Source organism: Pieris napi, chromosome 3 (assembly GCF_905475465.1).
Source record: "Pieris napi chromosome 3, ilPieNapi1.2, whole genome shotgun sequence".
In the NCBI taxonomy this organism is placed as follows: Eukaryota; Metazoa; Arthropoda; class Insecta; order Lepidoptera; family Pieridae; genus Pieris; species Pieris napi.
The window spans coordinates 2,804,275-2,826,278 of NC_062236.1; the positions used below are offsets into that span (position 1 = coordinate 2,804,275).

At 33.6% G+C, this 22,004-nt stretch overlaps 1 protein-coding gene and 1 long non-coding RNA gene across 5 annotated transcripts in view; one reads left to right on the forward strand and one right to left on the reverse strand.

Moving 5' to 3' along the window:
- Nucleotides 1-22,004, forward strand: part of LOC125048482 (PH and SEC7 domain-containing protein) — a 40,911-nt gene that overhangs the window by 17,960 nt on the left and 947 nt on the right. For 2 of the 3 annotated variants that reach the window (XM_047647171.1, XM_047647174.1), the window contains 16 exons: nt 4,175-4,259; nt 8,138-8,383; nt 8,897-9,010; nt 11,847-11,958; nt 12,222-12,352; nt 13,511-13,603; nt 13,925-14,022; nt 14,646-15,001; nt 15,846-16,015; nt 16,813-17,006; nt 17,938-18,136; nt 18,575-18,729; nt 19,501-19,627; nt 20,001-20,102; nt 20,794-20,938; nt 21,539-21,670. In XM_047647171.1, coding sequence (XP_047503127.1) covers nt 4,175-4,259; nt 8,138-8,383; nt 8,897-9,010; nt 11,847-11,958; nt 12,222-12,352; nt 13,511-13,603; nt 13,925-14,022; nt 14,646-15,001; nt 15,846-16,015; nt 16,813-17,006; nt 17,938-18,136; nt 18,575-18,729; nt 19,501-19,627; nt 20,001-20,102; nt 20,794-20,938; nt 21,539-21,670 — 2,459 coding nt within the window. The remainder of the gene's footprint in view (nt 1-4,174; nt 4,260-8,137; nt 8,384-8,896; nt 9,011-11,846; nt 11,959-12,221; nt 12,353-13,510; nt 13,604-13,924; nt 14,023-14,645; nt 15,002-15,845; nt 16,016-16,812; nt 17,007-17,937; nt 18,137-18,574; nt 18,730-19,500; nt 19,628-20,000; nt 20,103-20,793; nt 20,939-21,538; nt 21,671-22,004) is intronic. The other variant, XM_047647172.1, reaches the window with a different exon arrangement.
- LOC125048484 lies at nt 410-2,917 on the reverse strand. 2 transcript variants are annotated; one of them, XR_007116823.1, is made up of 5 exons: nt 2,219-2,916; nt 2,068-2,143; nt 1,258-1,351; nt 799-897; nt 410-715 (listed from the first exon to the last, which is right to left on the reverse strand). It is a non-coding gene; the product is annotated as an uncharacterized LOC125048484 (long non-coding RNA). The 2 variants fall into 2 exon arrangements; XR_007116824.1 differs by having other exon boundaries at nt 799-1,351; nt 2,219-2,917.

Here is a 22,004-nt window from a genome sequence, read left to right on the forward strand (position 1 = left end):
ACGCCATTAGAGTGAGCCGAGAGGAATAAAATCTGCGAACTTTAGGGCTGTGTATAAGAAATCATATAGTACTATCATGACCCACGATTTAGTTGAAGTGGCTTATCTTCAACATTTTCCAAATGTGGGATGCATTTGGAAAATGTACTGTACTGTGGCGCCTACCCTACCTATCATTATCTCTATTACGTCACTTTAAGAGCGCTTATCCCAATTCAGCCAAGTCAAAATCGACGCGAGACGAGCTACACAACAACAAAATGCGTCTGTGTGCGTAAGCGCCATCTCGAACGTGGAATAGTAGGATAAAATAATATTGATACTTTGATATACACGGTCACGTGTGTGTGCCCCCATGAAACTTTTTAATTTTTATCAAACTAGTATTGGGTAAATGATACATCATAAATTACATTTTTAGATTTTATTATTTACAAACAGTCACTGCAGCATGGTTTGTGGTCATCTCTTTTGGAAAATTATTATTGCATAGTGTGACATTAAATTTCTTGTTACACATTGTACATTTGAAGTGGATTGTCGATTCTAAGCCATTAAGTATTTCTTTGACAATTTCAACATTACTTATTGAACAACCGAGTCCAGGATTATGGTTAGCTACGATTTTGATTTGATCAAAGAAATACATGAAATCAACAATCCTTCTTCCTATAATTTGATATGGAGGAATGGTATGTTTTTGTGGCTCCACTTCCTGAAATCAGTAATCAAGATTAATAATTGAATTACGCATGGCATATAGCGTGACTACGTGATATAGTGACCAACGTTATATACCAATTCAAACTCTTCAATATTTGCCGTTTCTTCTAAATGTATATTTTGTTTTTTCTCATCTATTTTTTCCAGATCCGATATGAGTGCATCAAATAATTCCTATTAAAAAAAATAAAGAACTGGATTAACATTTTATTTTAAATAATAATAAAATAGTAGGAAAACTTGGAGATACCTCCAAGTTACATTGCGTACAACTTACTTGGTCACCTTACCCAAACATCACAAATCCATAAATAGGTATCTGATTTAATATAAATGACTACACGACATTCAGCCATCTGGTTTAATATTGCGCTCAATTACTTGGCTGGTTATTAGACAATGATTTAATTGGAAACCGGGGTTTAGTAAAAGCCTCTAATTTACTGATTAATTTACCCAGATGACTGCTAAATATATACTGATTTAAATTTAAGTATGAATAGCTAATTATACTAGCTGATAGTAAATACTTACATTGTCACGATTATTATTTTTTGAATCAACACAGGAGTCGTTATTGTCAGGAGATTCATGAGTACGTTGGTTTTTTTCCTCGTTAATCTTTCTCCTGGAAAACGTTTTATTATTATAACATTATTAAAATAAGTATTTAAACAAACATTTGTTTGTTTAAATACTTATTTTTTGACGTTACTTTTATAAATATTGGAAATTAATTGACATATTTTTATTTTATTTTTAAATGTAATACTATTGTATATGTAATGAATATTTACATCACAGATATAGATTTACATAGAAAACGCAAATGCATGTACTTCGCGTGTCCGAACCCCGACCAAGCGTCAAGGTCGATCGCCGCTAACTTCAGTCCACGCGCGTCATAAGAAAAGACTAACGGTATAATGTAAGCTGGTAGCAAAGCTAGTAACTAGTGGCATCGGCGGCATCGGTGTCTTTGAATCGGTTTGGATTTCCCGTCACTAAATTTCGGCTGTGACGTCACAATAGGTATTAAAAAGTCGGCACGCTTGGTTTCAATACAAATCGTGATACTTGCGTTATCTATGTACATCTATATCTGTGATTTACATGCTATTATTTTAGCTAAACATGCGAACTCTGTTGATATTGTAACACCAATTTTATACTATGTTTAAAACTAATAAATTATTCTTATTCATCAACCAAGATATTAATATATTATATTGTCTTTGGTTGTCAGTACGCCGTAATTGTTTACTAAACAGTAACGATGAACAGATTTTACTTACATACCAAATTACCTGTAAATGACAGAAAAATATCGCGAAATTAATTTACCTTTTTGATTGCCTGGCGTTCGCTGCAGACTTCGCATTTCTACTGCAACTATATTTTTTGCGTTTGTTACCCATGCCTGTAATAATATTATTTTTTAGCAAAATTGCGATATGACAACTCGAAAGAAACATTAACTAGAAATTTTACTTACTAAAGTATCAAATCCAATGACGCACTATACTCCTTTTGAACCTCGGTCGTACGTAAGGTCAATCAACTTTTAGACGCGCGGGAAATGAGCGATACGTCCACCCTCTGGGATGACCCGGCGCGTACTAAATCACATTCGCCCGTGCGCGTAATTATATAGGCCATTTTCAATAATAGTTTGTAATAACTATCGTCGTATAATAATTATGTAAATTTACTTTTATTATTTATTCATCCTCAGTTAATCGATACAAAATAGTTTTAACGAATAAAATCGGGCTTTTCTCATCAAAAGCTGTTTCCAAAATCGTATAATAAGTCATTTATAAAAATGGGTGCGTAATTATTAAAATATATAATTTTTAATATTTTCCGCTGTGGTTCACCAATAGACTATATATTCTGTCCTACGAAAATATTTAAAAAAATGTATTTACATAGCTTAATGGTAATTTCATATCTCAAAGTGAGCTCTGACGAGCGCTTTTGAAATTTTGCTTTTAAGAAATGACAAATTAAACAAAGATGTACTATTAAATACCAAAATTTTCCTTTGCAGTACACTTCTATAAGACTTTATGTTTACATAATTGTACATTTCTTTATTTAATAAGCTTCGATTATGTGAAAAGTAGCATGTCAAAAGTCACTAAAATATCGAAATCTCGCCTTCTCACGGCTGCACCCTCTTAACCGTCAAACCAAATGAAAATATTCAAAGCAGGTTAGAATTTACGACATTTCAAAATGATTATGGTCATATAAAATGTGTTTTATATGAATAATGGAAGGCTCTATCAAAGGTTTTAAAGGAAGTATGGGTCCAGGTCAAAAAAGAAAGAAATAATCCCATTTTTGTATTGAGACAGATATAGATTAAAGTAAGTTACTGCAGCAGTACATTAACGAAAGCTTTTTTGGAGTTTTATTTTATTTTTGATTAGATATGCATCCATAAAGAAACGTTGCATAGGATACCCAACACCTTTAAATAAATCTTTTGATTGTACGATGTTTGGCAAAAATAAAGTGTGTAAAAATTAAAAAAAATATCTTATTTTCCCGCTGAGTTGGCAACCCTTATTCCCAAGTGGGTCAGTTGAGTTCGCCACAAATAAGAGCGATACCCTTTATAAATTAACTACTAGTACACGAACGACCTGTAATATAATATAATATTCTCACTCGATAGAGATAGCTCTATCTCTAAAATATAGATTTTCCACGTGTTCTGAAATTACTGAAGAGTAAAGACAGTATTCGAACAATTGCTAGGTTGATTGTCCCCTGCTATTAGGAGTGATGTTTCTTCATCTGTTAATTTGAAGATAAGTTCAATTCTCTAAGGGTGAAAACTAAAATCTATATGGGTATCCAATAAATTGTAGTACAAGTCAAATTAGAGACTTAGAGAATTAGACTTAGATTTTTAGCCTTTTGAATACAAAATACTGTCTCTTTTGTAGCCTTTTTACGTCACTCTTTAACAAGGAGCTTGAAGTAGATATGAAACTTCAAATTTTATGAGTGCCTAGTATTCTGGGAAGTCCCCAATAAAGCATAAGGGTTTTATATAATTCGACAATACTTATAGACAGTAGCTTATATAGTATTTATTGAATTTTATGTAAATTCCACTCGTATGTTAGAATTGTTTTCGAAATTAATCATTTGGAATACTACGTTGTTGCTCGGTCTTTGTTAACTGATTCTGATGATTGAATCAATAATTGGCTGAAATTGGAATTCAACGAAGTACCGATAGTAACTATAACTATGTAGGCCATTTTTGATACTTATTTGCCAGGATTTAACGCATTAATAAAAATAATATTCGATTTTATCAATTGTCCGTATTTACGCGATGCGTCAGTTTGAACACGATAACAGCAATGTTCGGATTTAGTCTTCCTGATTCATAATTACAAGTAATTTAGTCATTTGTTTGTTTTTTCAGATCCACAAATCAAAGCAAACGTAAGGAGATACCTCACAGCCGCCGCCGAGCGACGGAATAGTGGTCCCCGGATTAAAACTGAAAAGTGAGTTCTACCTATAACTTAAAAGAAATAAGTTCCGAGCGGCTTGATCCCTTGGCTTTGCGTAGAGATGTGGGGACACTCTACATCTTCTACCGCATTTACCATGGAGAGTGTTCTGAGGAGTTCAGATTATTACCTGCAGCTGAGTTTCATCATCGGACGTCCGCCGTTCCACAACTGAGCGTTTTTCAAGGCAGTTTTTGCCGCGCACCACCACTATGTGGAACCAGCTGCCCACTGAAGTATTTCCGAACCAATTCGACTGAGGGTCCTTCAAGAAAAGAGCGTACCAATTCTTAAAAGGCCGGCAACGCACTTGCGAGCCCTCTGGCATTAAGATTATCCATGGGCGGGCGGTATCACTGAACATCAGATGCGCCTACGGCCCATTCGCCTCCTATTAAAAAAAATTGTAGGTGTTATAAGGCAAGTACCTACAATAATTTATGTGTCAAATGAAAGAGACTAGCTGCCCCCTACACAGGGAAATCTAGTGGGGGCTAGTGGGCTTTCTTCTTTTTTTAAGTGTACATTTTTTTCTAAGACACTTGGACTTTTTTTTATATGATAATTTTCTTTAAAGGCAAGTGAATCGCTCGACAAATGCCCGCGATTTTTGTCTTAAGTGTGCTGATTTCCTCACTATATTCATTCCCCGTTTGCGATAACTAATATTACCTAAATGTAAATATAAAAATACATTGCTGCGTCGAGGTCCAAACGCATTTTACGATTTAGTCTTGTACCTCTCTACACATTACATTACATTAAATTACAAAACAATAGTCTTAACCAAATTGTTCGAGTTTTAACCGCTGGCCCACGGAGGCGGTAAATTCTATTATTGGAAATGTATAAATAGTCAAGTTGATAAGCGGAAGGATAAATTTGTCTGTCCCTCCGTATTTTATTTTTGTGTACGAGGGGCGCACAGCTGATATCTGAACGATAGTGCCATGTGTTCTGCAGACTGAGGGTGCGTACCCCTTAGTGATGACGTGTTTCATTTATAATCTATTATATTTATTTACAGTTGTATCAATACGATGGTATAGAACTTTATTACGTAATTATCTAAAAAATTAGTAAAACAAATAAAAGGTTACACGATCAGACGTTGTTAAAAACATAGTAAATACAATAATATAACTTATATATAAATCTTCTGTGCGTGTGTTTGTGTTTAAACTCCTTCTAAATGGGTGGACCGATTTTGATGAAAATTTGTGTTGAACACCAAGTGGATTCGAGAATTTAGATTTACAATTAGATGTTTTTTTTTAATCACGTGTATAGAACGTAATTTATATAACATATAGAACATTTAATGTCATCAACATAAGAAAATGTGATCACGAAAATTTCGCTGTATTTTGATTAAATGAATCACTTTGTGATAAACATAAAATATCGTAATTTATTAACACTTAATAATGCAATTTTTGTTTGCGATTACCATTTGAACAGCTGGTTTATTATGTAAATATTAAAATGTTTTGGTCGGTCTTCAGAGTCAAGGCTTTAAAAACTACCTTATTTTACAGCCTTTTCACGCAATGGACCCAATTTATAGCACGATTAAGGCCGTTTAAATATAAACCCCTTGTTAATGTCCTAAATAATGTGATTTTAAGTCCTTATTAGTCTTGTAACAGTGAATATAAAGAAACGTGACAAAATTCGAATTCTTCGCGATTACAACAGAATGAACTTATTCAGAGCTTGATATGATAAGTATTTGAAGTGAAACTTCTTTAGGCGCATGATGGTAAATTTTTACGGAAACGTCACGAAGAGTGCAGCATTTTTGTTGAAGAAAAGGGACAAGGTGATTGAGACCGATTGAGAGAGAATCAGAGGGCGAATTACCTTATAGAAATTCTATTTAAAATTATATATTCTATATAAAATTAAAATTTCGTAAATAATTTATTGAAATCTCAAATGATGAATTGTAAATTAAAGTGCCACGAGTTTTTATTATCGAAGAAATAAAAATAATAATAATTTGTATTAATTTTCTACACTTTTAATATTTAATGACAATTAAATTCCTAACACATCTTCCGTTTTCCCTCCCTCTAGGAATATTATTAGGTAGTACGTAATAGAAGACTCAAATTTTAACATGTATTTGTTTTAATTTAGATTAACTCGCAGCCGTAGTAATTGTAATTTGACTATTATTTTAACGAAAATGCACTTTCGTTATGTATAAAAACTAAATGAGTAATTTCTTATCCAAAATATGTGTCATTGCAACAAGATTGCGTAAATAAAGGGTATAAATGCGAATTAATATCTCTGAAAAGCTCGATTTTAACCGACGTGAAAAACCCGAAGGTTACATACGATAGTTTTTTATTTAATTTATAGTAACCAAAGGAAATATTAGAAAGCTTTTATATATGGCAAGGTTAGTCAGATTTATTAAAAATATTTTTTGTCAGTTTAGAACTACATTTAACTCGGAGATTTCTTATGTTATATTTCTGTAGTGTGAAATTTATAATGATTTGTCAAGTCCATAATTACCACCTAGCACATGTTTCAATTGTGTTGTTCTAAAATTAAACTATATTCAGGTTCCTAGTTTTTATATTGTTCAAAAAACGGGTTTACGAGATTACTCCTACAACGCGATTTCTTATAACGCGGTCCGGGTCTACCGCATTATAGGATGATGATAGATTACTGTAGTATAATACACACATGCATTCTGTAATAGTTTCATTGACTGTCTTTGGCCTGTTTTTCTTGTTGGCATAAAGAAAATTCAAAGTTGTGCTATAAATACTTGTTTGTTTTGATAACAATGTCATGACTGATTGCGACATGTGCCTAATACAGAAATAAACTGTGTTTTCCCTGAAAGTATTTTGCTATAATTGGCACATTCAATCATTAATATTTATGTTGCCTTTAAAACCAGTAAAATAATTAAAACGCGTTGTTTTATTAATTTTTTTGTTTTTAATGTGAGTCAATTCGTGACACGTGTGATCATTGTTAAAACAAAAGACAAATTACAGACAATGATGTTATCAATTACATAACTTTGCTACTATACCTTTTTATAAAATACTAGCTGACCCGGCAAACGCTGTTTTGCCATGAATATTATTTCAAGGAAACATTTTTTTAGTTCAATAAAAATAACTATCTACTATATTAAAAAATAGGGGTTGATCGTAGAGGGGTGACTATTAAGGGTTGTATGCATTTTTGTATGCTGTATGCTGTAAAAAAACAAAATGTTTCGGCTAAAATACAAAAATAAAAATTTATGGGTGGGACCACCCTGGGGGTGAAAAATAAATGTTGTTCGATTCTCAGACAGAATATGCATAAAAAAATTCATAAGAATCGGTAGAGCCGTTTCGGAGGAGTATGGGAACGAATATTGTGATACGAGAATTTTATATATTAGATATCTTAATAGCACCAAGTCTAATTTAACTGTTGTATTGATTGACTAAAAAAGAAAATTAATCTCCCATACGTATAAGGTATACAGGTACATTTTTTTTAATAATACCTTAATATATTTTAAATAAACTTAAAGTACAGAAATCACCAAAAATCCACTAAACTACCTTTGTGCCTGAAGAGCTACATCACAGTATACATTTTAAATTCCTTATAAACTAAACAATAAAAAATACAAAAAACTAAATGAAAACACTACCGATTTTATACCTTATACATCTAACTTAAATTGGAGCCAAGCAATCACACCCTTGCAATTTTCGGGTGTTATTTTAAGATTAGAGGGTGGCTTATAGCCCTTGTACGCCTTGATTGTACGACACTGCTTCTCAGAGTAAAAAAAAACACTTTTCAGTATCACCTAAGTCACAAGAAGTATTTTTTTACAGACCGGACTCTCCAATATCCAGCAATTCAAACAGCAACTCGTCTAGCAATTCGTCGAGCAACGGGTCGGGAGTTCAGTCGGGCGAAAGCTGTGAAGCTCTTCTAACAGGAGACAGGCTTCGACCGAGGGCTAACCAGCCCAAATTCGAAGCCTACATGATGACAGGTGATCTGATGCTGAATCTGTCGAGGGTTGAACATCCACATCACAATCATCATGCGCCAACACATAGAACACATTATCACAGGTAAAATCTAATATTTTTTGTAAGGAGTTTGTTTACTTATTTTTTTTTTTTATTGTCGATGGTCTATTTTTTTTTTTTTTATAGAACAGGGGGCAAACGGGCAGGAGGCTCACCTGATGTTAAGTGATACCGCCGCCCATGGACACTCTCAATGCCAGAGGGCTCGCGAGTGCGTTGCCGGCCTTTCAGGAATTTGTACGCTCTTTTTTTGAAGGACCCTAAGTCGAATTGGTTCGGAAATACTTCAGTGGGCAGCTGGTTCCACAAAGTGGTGGTGCGCGGCAAAAACTGCCGCGCACCACCACTATTTATCGACTGTGCATATATTTCGTAGGGTATATAACATTACGCTACGACCGAACAAGCGCAAATGAAAATTAAATGTGAGATTAAATATTTCTTCCATCGAATTGAAAACTTTTTTGTGAAAAAAAAATTACAAATGTAATGTATAATTTTGTCTTTTAATCCAATGGAAGTGGTTTTTGTAACGTAATATATCGTTTATTACAGATATAATTCAACACCGGCGTCCCCGAGTGAGAACAGAATAGCAGCGCGAGTCGAACTATCCCACAGACACAATTCCTCACCTGACACAGGCTTGCTTGGGGAACATGCCAAATTGTAAGTTTAATTTTGTTAGTGTGATTTTTAACAAATACCAATAAGTAAATTAAATTTTATTTATACCCAATTTAACTAAATAGTTTTTTCGGATTAAGATTTCGTAACTCCAATAATCCCCTAAAGTGTAATATTCATAGCGAGAAATACTTTAAACAACCGGGTTTTGTTTAGAGTATTTTTTTTTGTCAAACAATCCATATCCTCCACTAAATCCTGCGCTGGTACTCTGAAACATCCAACAGGGTCTTGAGACAAAATCACCTTTCGACAATCGTGACCCACTATGGTAGGGGAGCCCAAGAGGGGATTTCGGGATTTACTAAAGCGCGGCAGATTAATATATAGGGGGATACCTTGTACCCGGTTAAGTACCTCCACAAAATATGAGGCCCATATATAAGGCCGCACGTGAAGGAGACAGGATCAGTTTAGTAAAAAAAAAATGACCATCAGAAATTCCCGAGCGCGTCAGATTAAGGTAGGGTGAGTTAATTACATCCTAAAAAGTGTATATTCCACTAATCTGACAATTTGAGAGTGACGGAAAAAAAGGGGAGGGCAACAAAGTTGTAAAAAAAAAACGTCATCTCGACATTCTCGAGCGTAGCTAATTTTTTTTTAATTTTGAAGGAAATAATTCAAGAATAATGAAAAATATATAATCTGACGATTTCCGCAAGCCGAAATAACAAAAATTCGTCGATAAAGTTAAATGCGTGCAGCTGCGTGATGCCTACATTTCCTTAAACCGATCGGAATCTACTAAACGGCGTTCTAAATATTTCCCTCAAAATTACATTTCCTGTGAATTTGAACCGATTCGGACCGATAGATTATGAGAAATTTTGAAAAATCTTAAAAAAATAAGAAATATTTTTTTTAAAGTGGTTTGTTTATCGATCAACTTCAAAAACTAATCCGCCTTTGAGCTTGAAAAACCACGTCGATCGCCACCAAGCTGGTCAAAAGCGGTTGATTCGTTCGAGAGATATCGTACACGAAAGAAACCCGAAAAAGTGTTTTTTCGGGATTACTCCGAAATTTGTGGTTCGATCAATTAAAATAGCAAAATGACTTATGAGGATGATAAAACTGCGTCGAATGCCGCCAACCGCGTGAAAATTGCTTGATCCATTCAAAAGTTATTGCGGTTTGAAAATTCCAAAAATAGTGTTCTATGAAACTTCTATCAGACTTTCGAGCTTGGAGAGCTCAAATGCATAGAAATGTTATTTCTTTGAACTCAGCGGGCTCAAAATATCAATTTTAAGCGCCCAGGAATGGAATTAGCGGGAAGTTGCAGGGATGGCCCTTTAGGTGAACCGTTTTTCTATTTTTTTTTTGTCAGATCAGGCGAATCCCTCTAGATAATCGTCAGATTATGAGACAGTACGTTTAGAATATAAAGATGAACCACATATATCTTAATCTGACGCGCTTGAGTATTTCAAAATTGCGATTTTTTTTTGCAAATTAAGAAAATGGCTGTGGGTTTGCGTCCCATCGAAATCGTCAGATTAGTGAATGAGAGCTTTTTTTTGGTGCACTTAACACTCCCTTAGAAAATCTGACGCGCTCGATAAAAATTTTTTTTTTTAATTTTCAACCCTTAAATACAACCACCCGCATCATGCAAACGATCAGATTAACATACGTACATTATTAAAAATACGTAGGGCATAGATGCTATCAATATCTGACGCGCTCGAGGATGTCCATGCAACAGTTTTTTTTTACATATTTAACTATCTATAGCCGCTTCCCCCACCGATGAAAAGGAATTTATCATATAACATTTTTTTCTTCTTTTTATCTAAGCTTTGCATCCCAATAGGTCTCTACGACGCTCGAGTAAATCCCCATTTAGCATCGTGGGCTCCCCTACCACTACTCATAAACGAATTTGTATGCGAATGACATTAGGTCACGTGACAATTTTCATACAAATACGTTTGGCGTTAGTAGGTCACAACTGAAGTGATTTTGTGTCCAGCCCCAGCGATAGTAACGATCCCCAATTTCGATATATCTTGCAATATCTATAGTCCTAAAGACTCTCAACAATGAGGCGGTATAAAATCTCTGTTTAAGAAATCGCTTTCGCTATGAGCATAATCTTCTGGTACCTATATTACATGCTTGAACAGTTATTAAAACGTATGTAACGCTTTATTTATCATAACTATTATAATAATTGTGGTTAATAATCGCGCATTATTTAATTCGCCTCCGCTTTAGGTTAACGTAGAAATAACGTTTTGGGTTTTTTTATCAATTTACTAAAACCTCTTCCCTAACACAGAAGAGACTTTATTATAGACATGTATGTACTTTAATTTGCTGGGGCTATATTTCATGGTATGCCGGTGTCGCAGGCTGCAGAATTGTTTCATTTTTTTTCTTAAAGTTGCTGAACTTTGATTTCGCATAGATTTTTAACTAGCCACGTTTTTTTTGCACTAGTTCGTACCTGGATGCCTTGTGCTGTTTGGAGTTGAATGTGGCTAAAACCGTGTATCCCAATTAAGGATGATCGATATTAGAAAAACATCGATATTTATCGAAAACCGAACATCGTTGTTGGATAACATGTATGAATACGCAGTCTAAATTTTAATAAACCTGATTTGTGGATGCGTTCATGGAAGACATACTTTGTTTCTTAAGTTGCATTGGTCGTGCCGTGAGTTAACGATATTTTCCGTATAGCAACATCGATGATCATCGTGCATCCCTAATCCCAATATAACTGTATTTGTTTTTCTTCATTTGTTTGTCTGTTGCATTAGGAATTATTTTTTTCATTAGACGTGATGTGAATTAACAATTTCAGATATAACTCTCAACCTGCGTCTCCGGCAGGCGGCGCCACATCTACAGGTGAATTATCATCACGAACACAGCAACAGATTGTTCGCACTTCACGCTCTGAAGATCACTTACAGGTATTAATATTATAATATACACCTTCAAAGGAACATTAACATAATTTTTTATATGCAGCAGTTTTTTGACCACCTAATTTCCTTATTATTTATTTTATTTTTTGTCCTATTTATTTTATATGTTAAACTTTTAAATTATAGTTCAACCTAACTGACCTTTATGTATTTCATGACTTGCGACAGTTATAATTTGTGCCTTTCTTTATTTGACATTACCAAGAATTTGTTTATTTCTTCTTACTGAGTAAATAAGTATATTTCAGAAGGAGTCATCTCTAAGCGCTGTGGCGGTAGATATGGAAGAGGATGTGACGTCATCGCTCAACACGCTGTTGGACGCGCGACCGGATTCCGCCACACCCGGACCTAGATCTGACTCGGATGAGAGAGACAGGTATACAAACTGACCTAGTACTGTACTGTGTGTAAACAACCGGTACTCTTAGCACGAACAAATCGAATAGCTTTGCAGACAGCAGATTGGAATAAGATATATTATAATTATATATTTTTGTATAATAAAGTAAAAAATTAGGACCTGTTGAACGTATTAACTAAGCAGCTTATGAATAGAATTGTTGTCGTTGTTGTCACGTATAATCGTTAGATATTTGTTTATTGCACGGTATTAAAGCAAGTATTAATACATCCATCAAACTTTGTGGTCAATCCATCTTTTTCCTTAGGTTCATCCATCATCCAAAATTATCGGATCCGCAAAAAGTGCTATCATAGTTTGTTTGATTTCCCTCGACTTGGCATGGCTAAGAGTTTCCATTTCCTCATTGATATACAAAAAACCCAAGATGCACAGTCTCGAATAAAAGTAACGCCCGAAAGTGTCCCGAAACACTATTTCTGTCCCTTTCTATAACAGTACGTCTATAACAGTATATGTTACAAGCATATATTATTGCAAAATCAACCTTACGCGAATTGCTTAAAGTTGTTATTTCAACGCAGTGTATACGTACTTAAAGCAATAAAATTTTACGACCGACCGTGGTCGGTAGGATAAGGTATTGAGTGGAGTCGAACATGACTTTTTTATTTACAACTATTTAACATAATTTAAAATTTATCCGACTTTTCGGGTGCTTTACAGCGTGCGTGGTCATGGTGACTGAAGACAAAAGGTGTTGGATGTTAAATAGTTGTAAATTTATAATAATACATAACTTTAATCCGGTTAAAAAGTTTTTTCTTTAAATTAAAAAAAAATGTTAAATTGGCTACCTCCTGACCTACACTTTATATAGCGTAAATATATTTGTCAAAAACTACACACAAAAAAGTTCAAAAGTACATAAATTTATTTATAAAAAAAACACAAATAAATAACATCGACTCCACTTATTAGACGCGAGACTATTTGAAATGAGCGCACAATTTAGAATGTTGCGCTCATTTTTTGAGGACGTTTTTTTGACGTTGAGTGTGCATCTTGGGTTTTTTGTATATCAATGCATTTCCTCCATCAGGGGATCTTCGAAGAAGTTCTTGCCGGAACGTTGTTAAGTATTCATATTTATGATTTCTGTTTCCGTTTTAGGATCGTATGGACCTACAACGCGCCGGTCTCTCAGTGCAATGGTTCGGCCACCACTTCCAACTCTACCTCCATATCTGATGGGATCTCACAGCGGTAAAATTTTCTTAATTTTAAGACCAAGATAAAAACATATGTGAATATTGTTATTGACTTTGAAAGCAATTCCGCTACTCTATAAAATTTTGAGCACAAAAACGAAAAGGCCAAAAAACTTAATATCCTTGACTGTGTAAAGCTCACTATGAACTTGGAACATATTTGGTTTAGATTATCATCAAAAAAGTATGTTTGTATAGAATTAACAACCCACCATCATATTAATATAATGTTGAATTTTCAGTAGAAGATGAAAGTTTGAAGGGAAATTGCTGTACTGGGTTATAAACTTGCACTCAACCATGTACTTGTTCCCAGGTCTTCGTCACCCGCGTCTCCAACGTCAGCGTCATGGTCCGCCTTATCCCCACCGCATAGACAACACCTCGCGCCTCAACACCATCGCACACTTAATGGTAATTTAATCGCGATATTTACATAGGCTTTAATCTAGTCATTTACAATTCTCAGGTCAATAGAGAAAAATGTATTGATAATTCTGAGAACTAAAGTTACTTATCCAATAATTTTAATTCCGTAAAATTCTGGCAAACCTTTTTGGCCGGGCACATTTTTCAATTTCAATACGAGTCTGAACATCTGAGTCTATACATGTATTATATTTGTTAGTGAATTTTTTTTTTCAAAACGCTTAAGTAAAGATAACATTTTTTTAAAAGGTTTACTAAACCTGGAACTAGTAAGCAGTGATGCCAGCTAAAAAATAAATTAAAGTTAATTCGATACTTATTATAATAAATAAATAAGTCAAATTTGTCCCATTTTCGGTGTAGAACTTTGGAGAATTTAAAATCAGAGTATATTATGTTGTCTGTTGTGTTGTTAAAATAATGTAAATTATTTAACAGATATTAGAGAGAAATTTGTTCTAGTTTTGGCGAAAATGTTTATGCTTTTGGCACCGAGGTTCTGCAATTATTAGACGTATTCACTTTAAAGTAAATGTATTTGTAAAGATATGATCCAATTTGACTTCTATTTTTCTATGACCTAATTAATTATCGGTAATACTCCGCAGGTGACATGAGCCTGTCAGAGGCCGTGTCGAACATATCTAGTCCAGACTTCCAAGACCAGGATGACATGTTTGAAACTGGCCGGGAATGTCCTCGCATGGAATTATCCGATCCCTCAGATTCCGATTCCACGATTCTGGTTTCCGAACCTTGCCACAAACGTGCAAAATCGGCAACTTTATCCGATACCAGTGATGTAACACTTAACGGCGCGGACAAAGACTATAGAATAGTGATACAAGTGAAGGGGCCGGATAAAGGCAATAATAATGACAATTTGAATAATAACAATAATACAAATTATGCTCAAAATGGAAAAGAGAATGGGTGCACATCGCCGGAGAATCAGGGTTATCAGGTATGTTTTTTTAATTAGTCTATAAAACTCAAATATCTGAAGGACCTATAAATATATGACAGTCAAGTGACAATTTTTTATTTCTAAAAAGACAAAAGACATCAAATATTTCCAGGAACAGTTTTGATTGTTTTTAGGATTTTTATTTAATTGTTATTTATTTTTTCGTTTAAAACTTTTCTTTACTAATATTTCAAGATCATAATTAGCCATTCTCGAGTTGTAGCGAGACAAACAAACAGCCATTCACTTTTATATATTATTTTATTTATATTCATTTTTGTAATGTTACTTATTAATTTTATGAAATACATGCATATTCTTTTTATTTAAATCTTTAAAAAAATCTTCAGCTTTTTCAATACAGCATAATAAGATTAATATATTTAGTTTAGAAAGTTGTAGATACTTAGACATTTTAAAATCGCAAATAATTGAATTAAACTATTTCAAAGTCAAATCATTTATTTTAATTAGACCATCCAAAATGGCACTTTTGAACGTCAAAAAATATATATATATATAAAGAAGATTCTAGTTGCCCCTTCCAAAAGGTAGTTTCGTGTGGAGAAGAATGGGCAAGAAACTCCACACTTACTGTTTTAAAATAGGTTTACAATATTTTGTTACATTTGTTAAATAATTATATGTGAATGACAATGTACTCTTAGCATAAACTACTATACTAAAAAAGTTAGTATACATGTTCCTCACATATTTACAAATATCGTTATTATACTCTGAGTGAGTTGAACAGTTAAATTTGTAGTATATTTCCATTTCCAGTATTTTAACAAAATCTATATTATAAAATATCAGTCTCAACTATCCAAATTAATTTCAGGAATTAGCTTCAGATGCGGGCTCTGACGAAGGATCCGATGTGGACTCTTTGCACTCGTTCCATTATAGTCCGAAGGCAGTGGATATTCCATCAGCTGAAAGGCTCGCTAAGCGGCTTTACCACCTCGATGGCTTTAAGAAGTCAGATGTATCGAGACATCTCAGTAAAAAGTAATTGAAAACTCTTGACATATTCTGGGTTCCTGGTACTTTGTATTTTGGTAGTGTTTTCAAGGATTAAGTTCGTTAAGCGAATGTTTATTGGAACTATTTAAGTTAACAATTTAATGATTAATTTAATGCCTTTTCCCTCCTGTTTTTGTTCTCCTAGTACTTTTTTTAATGTTTCGATTGTTCTTATTAATCTAATTAATATTATGTTTGAAAAAAAGTGCGTGCGTACAAAGTACACATGTCTGAAGTGAAACTTCTTTGGCAAACTAACTTTTAAGTCTTGTTCATATTTATACAAATCTTATTACTTTAGATTTCCGAGACTTAGAGGGAGGGAAAAAGGAAGATATGTTAGGAATTTAATAATTTTAATTGTCATTAAAATATTAAAAGTGTCGAAAATTAATACAAATAATAAATTTAATTTTTTAAATTTATTTCATCGATAATAAAATATCACGGATTCACGTGGCATTTTAATTTACAATTCGTCATTTGAGATTTCAATAAATTATTTCCGAAATTTTAATTTTATATACAATATATAATTTTAAATAGAATTTCTATAAGGTAATTCGCCCTCTCACTCTCTCTCAATCGGTCTCAATCGCTCCCTTTTCTTCCACAAAAACGCTGCACTCTTCGTGACGTTTCCATAAAAATTTACCCTCATGCGCCTAAAGAAGTTTCACTTTTATTTAGGAACCTCCATATCTGTTAGGTAAAATAGTGTCCAAAATAATATACATAGTTTATAGTTTTGCAGTTGACTAATTTAATTATCATAATTACAGCAACGACTTCTCGAAAGCAGTCGCAGAGGAATATGTAAAGCATTTCGAATTGACGGGCGCGACGTTAGATGTCGCTTTACGGACGTTTTTATCAAGATTTGCGCTCAGCGGGGAAACCCAGGAGAGGGAACGAGTCTTGGTGCATTTCTCCCGGAGATATTTGGAATGTAACCCAGGCTCTTTTAATTCACAAGGTAAGAAAGTTTATAATCATAATATCAATTTATATTCCAATTTCCAGTACAAGTTATATTATTTTATTAAATATCTAATTGTGGTGCCTAAGTAGGATAGAAACCCAAAGGATTTTAGAAGTAATAATTTTATACAATAAAATACCAAAATCAATAGTTGGCTCTGGTCTAGTCTGTGGTACATATATATATATATATTTATTGTGCTCTTAATTAAAACTATAAAAAAGTATAACAGTTTATGTAGGCTAATTAAAAAAAAGTGCGTGCGTACTAAGTACACATTTCAGAAGTGAAACTTCTTTGTAAATTAATTATTCAGTAATTAAGCTGCCCAAATCCCATAATTTAATTTTGCCAGTCTTTCTATATTAATGAATGATACTAAGGCTAATTAAAAACCAGAACTAAAATTAGTTGTTGTTATGTATATAGAAATACCACTATAGATATGGTAACAATTACCAAATAATCTAACAAATTCATTATTATCATAATTGCTAACTTATGTCCACATTTTCTAAAATAGCTAATTACAGGTCTTAGCAAAAAATATCTTGGTCCTGTGCCATTACAAAACTTACAAAAAGAAATGGTAATTTAGTTAATAAAATAATAATGACAATGATATGTACAAAACTTACAAAAAGAAATGGTAATTTAGTTAATAAAATAATAATGACAATGATATGTATTAAAACACTATCGGTATTCAAGTATGAATAATTGCACCACAATATTATACTAGCACATGTTTATTAAACACAACAAACGACAACGACAAAAACGCTGCACATCTTCGTGACGTTCCGTAAAAATTTTACCCTCATGCGCCTAAAGAAGTTTCACTTCAAAAATGATAAATTTCGTAAGATAACAACACTTAGAAAATCGTAATAGAAAATCAATATTTTATTTTTGTCATTTGCAGACGCTGTACACACATTAACCTGCGCGATAATGCTGCTAAACACGGATCTTCACGGATGCGGCGGCGGTTCATTTCGCCGGATGTCCTGTGCGGAGTTTATAGACAATTTGGCAGATCTCAATGATGGCGAAAACTTCCCTCGGGAGACGCTCAAACAGCTTTACTATGCGATACGAACTCAGCCGCTACAATGGGCGTTGTAAGTATTCCTTCCAATAACCTTCGATAGATTACCATTAGAAATTAGACATGAAAAATTTGATAAATTTCAATACTCTTTGTTTTGTTATATATATATAACACTATATAATATACTTTATTAGATATTATAGGAAATAATCTAAATGTTTTTTTTAATGCCAGTATGCTATATGTTTTCTGATTCCATCTTTTTTTTAATTAAATTTATTAATACAAATATGTATTTTTTCGCAATTCGCAACCTCAATTTACATATTTTGAAGGTTTAAAGTTTACTTCAATGTCTAAATAATTAAAACTCGTTAAACGACTTCTTAGAAACATCGCGTTTTATTGCGTTTTGATTTTTATTGATTACGCGATTCGTTACGCGTTATATGATACGTCGTTACGTTCGTTTCTTCTATTACAATTATCGCTCGCATTTTTATTACAGAGACACGGAAACCCCAGCGGCAGCGAGTAACGAGAATCGAAACAATGGTGGTGGAACTAACCCATTCCTTCATGTGCCGGACCAGAGTCGGGCAGTCGAGTACAAGAAGGGTTATGTCATGCGAAAGTGCTGTGTCGAGCCTAATGGGAAAAAGAGTGAGTTTTCTTACATATTAGTAGCGGTTTCACCCATTATGTACTGCTATACAACTTATTAAATTAATATATTTATCCTATTGACATAACCAGCACGCAAAAAGCTTTTTCAATTCGTACCCTTAGTTCCTAAGATCGATCTCTAGATAGCGCCCTCTAACTGAGGAAAGCTGTTAGAGAATTAATTTGTCATGATGAATTTGTATGAGTTTTAGTCTGCTTTAGATGCTGTCAAGTTTTTTGATGCAAAAGAAATCATTTAACATATTGAAAAAGAGAGATAGAGGTAGTAGAAGCTATCATAACAAGTACTTTAAATTTTTAAATATAACAAACTTTTACATACATACATTGTAAACTCTTATAACGAATTTCAAGGGACTTGATACGTTATAGATTGGTTTCGTTAGAGTTAGGAGAGAAGAATTAATGTATGGGTATTGGGTTAAACCAAATAAATATAACTCATTTTTACCTTATAGAGAGATTTTTGTTACAACGAACGATATTATAAAGAGTTTACACTGTATTTATAATGAACAAAAGATTAATTCTTTTTTGAGATTTAATACAGAATGGTATATGGTTGGTGGATTCAGTTCCCGCACTTTAGACTCGCACTCGTCCTGGCAAATTTAGCCAGCGTAGCTCCTTCCAGAAGCCCAGAAGTCTCCTGGGCTCTTCGCAGGCTTCACGGAGCTACCTCACTGCTCCGAGGATTTAATACAGAAATAAAACTATGAGTTTTAATTAATGATATCAATTTCACAGCTCCATTTGGCAGAAGAGGTTGGAAAATGTTCTACTGCACTTTGCGAGACTTAGTGCTGTACCTACACAAGGACGAACACGGATTCAGACGGAGTCAGATGTCCGATAATCTTCACAATGCAATACGGTAACATTTTTTTTTTAATAATATAGTTATGTGGAGGGATGAAGGTATACAGTATACCTTCCTCCTCCTCCAACCTAAAGGTTGTATATATCCTTAGTGGGAAAACTATGATAGCGCATTTGGGGTAAGACGTCATCACAGTGATTTGTAAGATTGAAAGTTTTGGCTATAGTTACATATTAATCTCTAAAAACGGAATTTAATTAAAAAAAATTCATCAATCAGAAAAATCTAATTTCTGTGCATAAGTGGTATACTCATTTCTTTTCTATAATGATTTATGTGTGTATCGAACCGTCATACGCCTTTTGACTGCGAGGATGGTACAATAAAAGAAAGAGGATGGGGCTAATATTTTTTACTTTTATTTTAGAATACATCACGCGTTAGCCACAAAGGCAACAGATTACACGAAAAAGCAACACGTGTTCAGACTACAGACTGCGGATCAGGCCGAATACTTATTTCAAACAAGGTACATTTTTTATTTTAACAGACTCCAGCAAGAGAAAAAGGACGATATCAATTTAATTTTGTCTATTGTGACCATTTTCCAATTGTTATATCCCATTTATACAAATAAATGAACTTAATTTAATTCTCTTAGTAATAAGGCAATCGATAGAAATAAAAATAGTGCTTTTTAATACTTTTTAGTGCATTTTGGAGCTGGTCATATTTTTTTGTCATAAAGAAATTTATTATTAACAGACTTCAAGTACTATAATTAGGTTTAGGTTTTATCTAACCAAAAATATATGAAGAAAAGCTAAAATTTGGATTTTGGTCTGTAAGGAGTAAATTGATCTATTGAACTAATTTTAAAAACACTTTTAGCAACATAAATCTGAATTAAATGCAAACACGGGAATATTTTCTTTTGAGAGCGGAGTTTGAGAGCGCTATCTCAAGATCGATTTCAGGAAATTCGCATTCCATTTGATATTCTTTTTGCGCTAGTCCATTCAGGAGGGCCATATTATAACAAGGATCAGTAATAGGCTTTACACCGGCAAGACATACAGTCTCGATGGCGTAACTCAAGCCCATCAGGTCAACTAGATAACACAAATGATCACGAAACAGATCTAGAAATCTGAGAATGTAAAAGGTTTTAATAATATAACTACTACCGAATTAATGTGGGTATCTTTTTTCTTGTACAGCGATTCAAAGGAACTAAACTCCTGGGTGGAAACGATAAACTTCGTGTGTGCTGCGTACTCAGCTCCACCTTTAGCGGGCGCAGTCGGGTCACAACGCAAGTTTCAGAGGCCGCTATTGCCCTGCTCACATTCTAAGCTCTCTATGGTAAATACAAAATTTATTTATATTCATTTATATATTTTTAGACTTCTCCAATTTTGTTTGCATATATAAAGATTGATAACTTCAGCAATATTACATTTAAATTAAAAAAAATATAATTTATGCCAAAACAAAAAATTATATTATCAGACATTATCTTTATCATACTTCTTCGAATACAGGAATACAATCGAATCGAATGAGAATTCTCGTCTATGGAGTGATTCAGTACGTCAATTGGTTTGTGACGTTTTAATGATAATATTGTTATGATGTGTATTGGCCTTAGTAAATGAGCTTTATATTTACATCTGTTCGACTTCCTGCTGGACAGAAAAACTGTGTCCAGTTTTTGTTTCCACCACACTGTTATAAAGTTTTATTTCAGATTATATATACGTATACAATAAATAAAATGAGTATTTTAGTGGTTACAGATATCTCTGAAAAACTTTTTGAGTACTGAAGATAGGTTCTTAGTTGGTTGTCCTGGGTAAAACAATAATTAACCAAAGTTGATCTTCAGATTGCCTTACACATATCACTGTGCGTGACTTGACAGTTTTCTTTAAATTATTAACATTATTAATAAATGCTTTTCAGCGGGAACAGTTAGCGGATCACGAGGAGCGCGTGTCACGTTTAGAAGAGGAACTAGCAGCCTTGAGACACGCGAGAGATCACTCCAAAGAACAACAGCACTGTCGAGATAAAGACCACTATCTTGTCTATGAAGTAGGTTTTTTATAATACTAACAATAATATAACGAAATATACGACCTTCAACTGTTCAAAATTCAAGTGTACTCGTCCCTCAAAGGCCGGCAACGCACCCACTGAAAATGGGTGTCTATGGGCTGCGATGACTGCTCTTTTTGGGCGTCTCGCAGGCTCGTTTGCTCCCCTATTACATAAAAAAGTACTTTTAATCATAGCATCCTGGAAGCTATTTATCGTAAACATTAACTCTTGTTCATAAAAAAAAATATCTGTCACTCTCTTATACACTATTTACATATAAAAGATTGAAGTCATTTAAACTAATACAATTGGTCTTCCTGGAATGAGT